We start from the raw sequence: 6537 nt of genomic DNA, 5'->3' as shown, positions 1-6537 counted from the left end.
TGGACTCCGTTCATACGCAGGCCTGGTGCAAATTTGTAACAACATCTTCAAATACGTGGTGGAACCAACAGATTTTTGCACTTCTGAGTAACAAACTGAACCAAACGGGGTGGGGAAATCACATACCGATGCCAAACAAGTTCATACATGTATCTCATTTAGTGAATCATCACACTGCGAACATACAAAGGAAACGACCGTGAGCAGTCCCAGCCCAAAACCCTAGTTCTGACATCCTCAACTTTTGAACAGAGGCCATGCATACAATTCTAACATGTCGTGGAAGTGTCGAACACGTCAACCTTTTTCCTCCAAGAATATGTTTGGGCAACAGCTATTCAAGACAAGGTTATAATGGCAACAATACTGGGGGAGGTGCTTATTCTAATGATGATGTTACAATAGCTAGCAAAGCTGGTTACAACAGATTCTTGGTGCTCATATCCTGATCACTCTACTGTACAGAATATCCCTGCGGACAAAAAAGTTTACACTTCACCTCAGTTCATTCGTGGAGTTCGTCCTTCCGATAGTGCTTGGTTCTCCGATTGACACAGATGCTAATGATTTGGAGGCCCAGGCAGTGGCATTCCTTGCCCCCTCCTGTAAATTCCCTCGCTTCGAAGGGTATAACCTACTCAATTTCTGTCTTGCTTGCTCGAGGTAGGTGAAGAAATATTCATGCACGCCCATCAAGTTCGCAAACAGAGTATGCCTCCTCCATGCCCATTTTGCTGCAGAAACTATCCTTGGGAATAGAAGATACAGCAACCGCAGGATTACAAAAGAAGCTGCCAGTGCTAGATACGTATCCTGCTGGAGTATATTTTCAGGTGAACGCGCCCACCAGAATGGACAATTTTCCGGTTCAACATCCTTTTTTGGCTCAATTTCATCTAACGGGTGTGGCATGGCCTCCCCAGTGGTTGACTCCACTGATGCACTGATGCCTTCATCACATAAATTGACCGTCAGCAAATCAATTAGAAAAACAGATGCAGCCACAAAAGATATCATAAACACAACAAATTCCAAGTTCAAACTCCAACCACAAGGAGACTCATAGACACTAGTTTGGAACAAAGATGTCTCATACCACAAGATAGGTGGAAAAATACGAACATGTAGCTCAGTTGCTCAATACAATGAAGAACTCTGGTAAGCATGCAAGCAAAACTACAACACGCTCCAAAAAAATAGAATACAAAAAAGAATGGAAAAGAAGAAAGAGTCCGTATGCAACAATTTACACACCTGAAACATCACTGTAGAAAGCAGCTAGTGGCTTAACAGTTCGAGGTCCATGGTACCTCACTCGCATTGTTGAATTCAAGAGAAATAGTGTTGGAAAACCATGAATTCCATATCTTGATATTATGCTGCAGTTTCAAATGCAAAGGTTACACTCCATCATAAAACAAACAGTAGTGTATTACACTAAGGAACACATTTTTCTTCAGTCCAAAGGCGGGCATACCTTGGCCTAATTGCAGATTCCTCAAATGCAAAATGGCGAATAGTTGGGAATAAGTGAGCCAACTTCTCGAAATTAGGTTTGCACTCTTGTGAAAACGGGCACCATGAGGCATAGAAAAGTACAGCAATGTACTCATCTTTGTTCAAGTAAAGAAGATTGACTGCCCTCGCCAATGTAGCCTCATCTCCCTATATAATGTTAAAGAAATTTAAGAGTCAGCTTCAATTCTACAAGTACAACAGATGGAATATCCTTGTGCTAATGAAGGAAGGGAGGGACAAACAGGCACTACATCACAATAAAAGAAAAAAATAACAAAATTAGTTAGATATAGTACTAGTTGTCAGATTATTTTTAACTCACTTAAATGTAACGTGGTGCCATGTTAGGGAGAATATGTTTTATGTTCTAATTTTGAGCTCTACATTTTAGGAGAAAAAAACAAAAGACAAGGATGGAAAACTACATCCAAGTTTTTATTTATATTCTTTTTCTCTAAGTCAGACCAACCCCAAGATACAAGATGCGACCAAATTGGAAGAAGCACACAATAGTATCCCTGATTATCTGCAAGTGACATGTCACAAAAACCAGATAATGCAACACACATAGCATAAGCTGCATAACACTTCAGCAGAGTATGTTACTATAGGAACAGGAGTTGCAGGGAATTCCAAACAAATATGAAAGTGGCTTTTTAGGGACATGGCACAAAACCAATTGATACAACATAGTAACACTTCAGGACAACGTGTTATTATAGGAGCACAGGGGGCAGAGGAGGGAATTTCAAACCAAACACAAAGCTGGCTTGGTCCTTTTTTTTTCTCAATGTTGGCAGGAGAGCTGCCGAATCCATTGATTAGAAAGGGGTATTTCAAGAACACCCCCAAAGCTGGCTTGGTCCTAAGGAGAAATTTCTCATAGCTTAACGCATATGCAGCTTATCAGTGCAGGTTGCCAAAATGCATAAACCAATTGACAGGTTAGAAGAACCTATCCACACCCTTGACACCATGTATGGACCTAGAAAATCCCTAATTTCACGACCCCCAACTTTCACCCCGTCAATAATCTATTCGCCGCTGTATATTTTATCAAAAAAAAGCGTCGGGATAGCTCACCTCGATGACGCCGACCGGGTCACCGAGGCGGCGATCCAGCGGCGAGCAGGTGCTGGGAGGCCCGAGCACGGCCTCCGCCGCGGCGGGCACCGGGCACGCCCCGGGATGCGCGGAGGAGCGCCCCGCGGCGGCGAGGAGGAGGAGCAGCAGCAGCAGCGCCGCCCACCGCGGCGACCCCCGGCCCATGGGGCCCTGGCACGGACGCGTCCCCCCGCCCTAGATCCGGGCTCCGGGGGCTCCTCGCATGCGCTGGCCGGCTGGCGCTCGGCGCCGGGGGAGCGCGGCGGCCGCGGGGATTTTCGGTTGCGCTGCGCCGACGGGTGCGGGCGGAGGTTGGTTTGGGCGTGCGGGATTGGGAGCCCTTTGCGTTGTGAGGCCGAGGCGGGTCGCTTTATCGGGTGCGGGCGCCGGGCCGCAGTCCGATCGCGATCGGACGGACGAGATGCCCGGGCGAGCTGGCCCCCGGGACGCGGGATCCGGAGGATGACGTGCGGGGCCCGCCACGCGGTGACGGGGTTGGTCTCGCAGCCCCGCGGCATGGTGACGCGATATTTATGAATACGCGCCTACACCCACAGAATCGATCACGACACACGTGGACCTATGAAGAAGGCCGCGGTGGGCCCGCAATGACCCGTCACTATGGGACCACCCTGTCAGTGAGATATTGTCGCCTTTTAGGCTCGTCATAGTGGGGAGTAACTTAGACCAGTAACATACATATATTACTAGTCTATGTTATCACCTTCGTAATGGGTAGCAAGATATGGATGATAACATGCAAGCCTTCATTATACTGTAGACTCATATTACCTCGAGGTGTGTTATGTTAAATTAGTAACATATTATGTTACCACAAGCATCTCTCTCCTCATTAACTCTATGTCACATAAACAAATTTGTTTTGAAATGTGTTATGTTACTCACCTAAGTTACTCCCACTATGACTAGCCTTAAAAGAAAAGGTCTTTGACGCAGAAGGTTTGCTTTGGGTCAGTGTCACGGATAATTGGACGTAGGAGAATATATGTATGCGCAACTTGCTGCCGCTACTCTCGTCTTATGGCAAAACTTGTGGAGAACAAAAATTGATTTGCTCCGGCATCGACCCCAAAAGGAATATTACCTTTTCTGTTGGTGCACAAAAGAATCTTATCGTTGGGTCTATAAACTGCAACGGACCGGATTGACTTGCTTATTAAGATTTCGTACTGCCAGTACCAGATGGTGGATGGAATATTTCGTTGCGCCTGCGGGTGGAGCCGAACCCTGCGAGAGGCTGTGACCGAGTGCGTGAGTGAGCGGATGGGCCAATCATCTCCGGCCTCAGACGGCCCGTCACTGTCACCACACTCGCGAACAAGATTGTGCCAGCCAACTGGCCGATAGAAACAAGCGTGGATCGAATTTGCTTCAAGAGCGGGAGGCGACGAGTCTTTCTTTTGTTAACACCAGCGGTTTCAACTTTCAGCCACAGGACAAACAGCGGCAACCGAATTTGCTTTGGGAGTTGCTCTGCCAGCCCAGGAGTACGACTTGCGAGGAGATAATTTGTCCGTCCTTCGCAGGGTTTGACCCTGTGATGCCAAGGAATGAAAGAAACATTGGATGGAATCAAGGGCCAATGGCATCGGCAGTGTCAATTCGTTTGGATTTATGGTGGCGTATCGCCATCGGTTTGTCTTTGCTGATGATGTGGTGTCCGTGGCAGCTGGAGAACACTATGATATGAGTTAGACGTTCCACCCTGCGTACTACGTATAATCATGGGAGGGCTCAAATCGTACAGCAACACCCATGCAGCTAAAGCTAAGCAGCTTCGGCTATGGTCTATGGGCAACTAATCACACACAAAAACGGCGTGCAAAATAGCTGCAGGGAATTTTGCACTAGAATCTGTAAGAAAAACTGGAAGTTCCATATAGGAAAGAAAACTGGAAATCCCATATGTAGCTGTCCAATGCAGGTAGTTCCTGAATAATACAGATACCATGCTGTGGAACATGCACAAAATCGACACAAATAGAAATGTAGGTGGAATTGGAAACGTCTAATATGAAGAATTTCGTTTTGCTCTTTCCTATCATTCACCTCAAATATTGACCTTCATTTCACAAATATTGTAATCTGGGGGTGGCCAGTATAGATACCAACAAATTTTACATACAAGATACAAAAATGAATGAGCACCATTACAGAGGAGGAGAATGCAATGAGGGAGAGGGAGAAAAATGGAATTATACCTATGTGACACATTGGCCGCGATTATGTACGCCGCAGCATCATCCCTTTATTAAATATATGGTTTTGCTACAAAATTAACTTTGCCGCCTTCATCACCGTCTCTTGGCAGTAAAACCTTGGCCTGGAAAGCTTAGCCACCAAGCCTGTCGTCCTCTGCAGCATGCACTTGCCCGATCAGTCTCATGGCACCTTGCGACCCATGATGATTCATGACGAGTTAGCTGACCCATTCCTCCAGTGTTTCAACTGAAATTTGTTCCCAGTTGTTCTCGGACAATACGTGTAACAGTATTTTGGGGGTAAAGAATAATTCCAATTTCTGAATCGTGTGTCAGTGTCTGGTATGCTCATTATTTTTTCAGAAAGGGCTTCTGACAGACCAACAGTTTTTCATCGCTAGCTATGTCAAGATCCAATATACGGGCATCCCATCTGAGCTGAGCAGCAACAGATCTTGCAGCTTCAATAAGAGGGGCTGTGTCACGTATTATAATCCAGCCCTGCATAGGCATAAAATAAATACATAATTTTAGACAATACATTGAACACTCATCATCTAATGGTCAATGCAAGCACTGATTTATATATAAGTTATAGATATATGCGAGTGCAAGACTTGTCCAAGAGACAGCCTGATTCAAAACTACACAGAGTACTTTACAAAGACAATTTCTTAAAATCAGGTAAATGAGAATGTTTGTGCATCAGACCTAAGTTTACGCAATACTGAATGCCGCTTCTTCAATAGTAGAGTTCACATAGCCTATAGATAGAAAAAACATAACTCTTGCAATTTGGCCATAGTGAATGACCAGGCAATGAAGAATGGAGTTTTTGGAATTAAAGCAAAGTTAATGTATCTTGTGGATATCCCAAACTAAACTTCCTTGCATATGGCATAGTTAAGCAGCAAGAATTGTTAGAATGGAGCCATATGAATCGTTTTTTATTTTACTTTTAGAACCACCAACACACAACAGGACACCGTTATTGCCCACTGATCAGAATCCACAGGAACCTACATATGGGTTTCATGACTGAACGATCCAGTTCCTATATCAGTATAAATGTAAAATTAGCAAAACTTGGTTACCTCTGGTCTTAGGATGCGATCAACTTCCAAGAATATGTCAAGAGTAGAACATCTACGTTTTTGGCGCTTTTCAAGTGATAGAAAGCCATCAGCATGTACCATATCATATGTTCTCGGGTAAGTTGGAAATGCTTCACACCTGAACAAATGTTTGACATTCTATCAGTTAAAGTGATCAGAAGATCCACAAGGAAAGAACTATAAAAGGTACTCCCGCCGTTCCATAATGTAGTGCGTACAGATTTTTTCAAAAGTCAAACATTACAAACTTTGACCATGTTTATGGACAAAAATATGTACATTTAAACACCAAATGCATATCATTGGATACATCATCAATTATATTTTCATGTTGTATATGTTTGGAATTCTATATAAAAATAGTGTAAACTCGGTCAAAGTTTGCTTAGTTTGACTTTTCTGAAAATCTATACGCACTACATTATGGGGCAGAGGGAGTAACATTTTACATTGTGGTGATCCCCATCTGATAAAGACATAATTCTTGTACAAAAATGTAATTTGCATAAGCATGCTAAAAAGATGGAGTTCGATAAAAATTATGAGTCATGGCTATGCCTTGTATACGCATGCACATG

The 6537-nt window shown here is 44.1% G+C and overlaps 1 protein-coding gene and 1 long non-coding RNA gene across 2 annotated transcripts; both read right to left on the bottom strand.

Annotated features, from left to right (window-relative positions):
- Positions 1 to 282: 282 nt before the first annotated feature.
- Positions 283 to 2982, bottom strand: LOC125514728 (5'-adenylylsulfate reductase-like 3). Its single transcript, XM_048680081.1, has 4 exons — positions 2602 to 2982; positions 1478 to 1665; positions 1255 to 1379; positions 283 to 950 (listed from the first exon to the last, which is right to left on the bottom strand). Exons 1-4 carry the CDS (start codon positions 2785 to 2787, stop codon positions 496 to 498), a joined length of 954 nt encoding a protein of 317 aa, XP_048536038.1. The 5' UTR covers positions 2788 to 2982; the 3' UTR covers positions 283 to 495.
- Positions 2983 to 4687: 1705 nt separating this feature from the next.
- On the bottom strand, positions 4688 to 6531 carry LOC125514727. Its single transcript, XR_007286591.1, has 2 exons — positions 5939 to 6531; positions 4688 to 5345 (listed from the first exon to the last, which is right to left on the bottom strand). It is a non-coding gene; the product is annotated as an uncharacterized LOC125514727 (long non-coding RNA).
- Positions 6532 to 6537: the final 6 nt, after the last annotated feature.

Source organism: Triticum urartu, chromosome 6, assembly GCF_003073215.2.
Source record: "Triticum urartu cultivar G1812 chromosome 6, Tu2.1, whole genome shotgun sequence".
Lineage (NCBI taxonomy): Eukaryota > Viridiplantae > Streptophyta > Magnoliopsida > Poales > Poaceae > Triticum > Triticum urartu.
The sequence above is the reverse complement of the archived record's forward strand: the minus strand, read 5'-3'. Positions and strand labels throughout refer to the sequence as shown.

Excerpts from the sequence above, each read along its gene's own strand:
- LOC125514728 (XM_048680081.1), bottom strand. The coding sequence starts at position 2,787 with ATGGGCCGGGGGTCGCCGCGGTGGGCGGCGCTGCTGCTGCTGCTCCTC. Across the intron at positions 1,666-2,601 it reads ACCCGGTCGGCGTCATCGAG|GGAGATGAGGCTACATTGGC; the intron begins GTGAGCTATCCC and ends AACATTATATAG. Across the intron at positions 1,380-1,477 it reads GAATCTGCAATTAGGCCAAG|CATAATATCAAGATATGGAA; the intron begins GTATGCCCGCCT and ends TTGAAACTGCAG.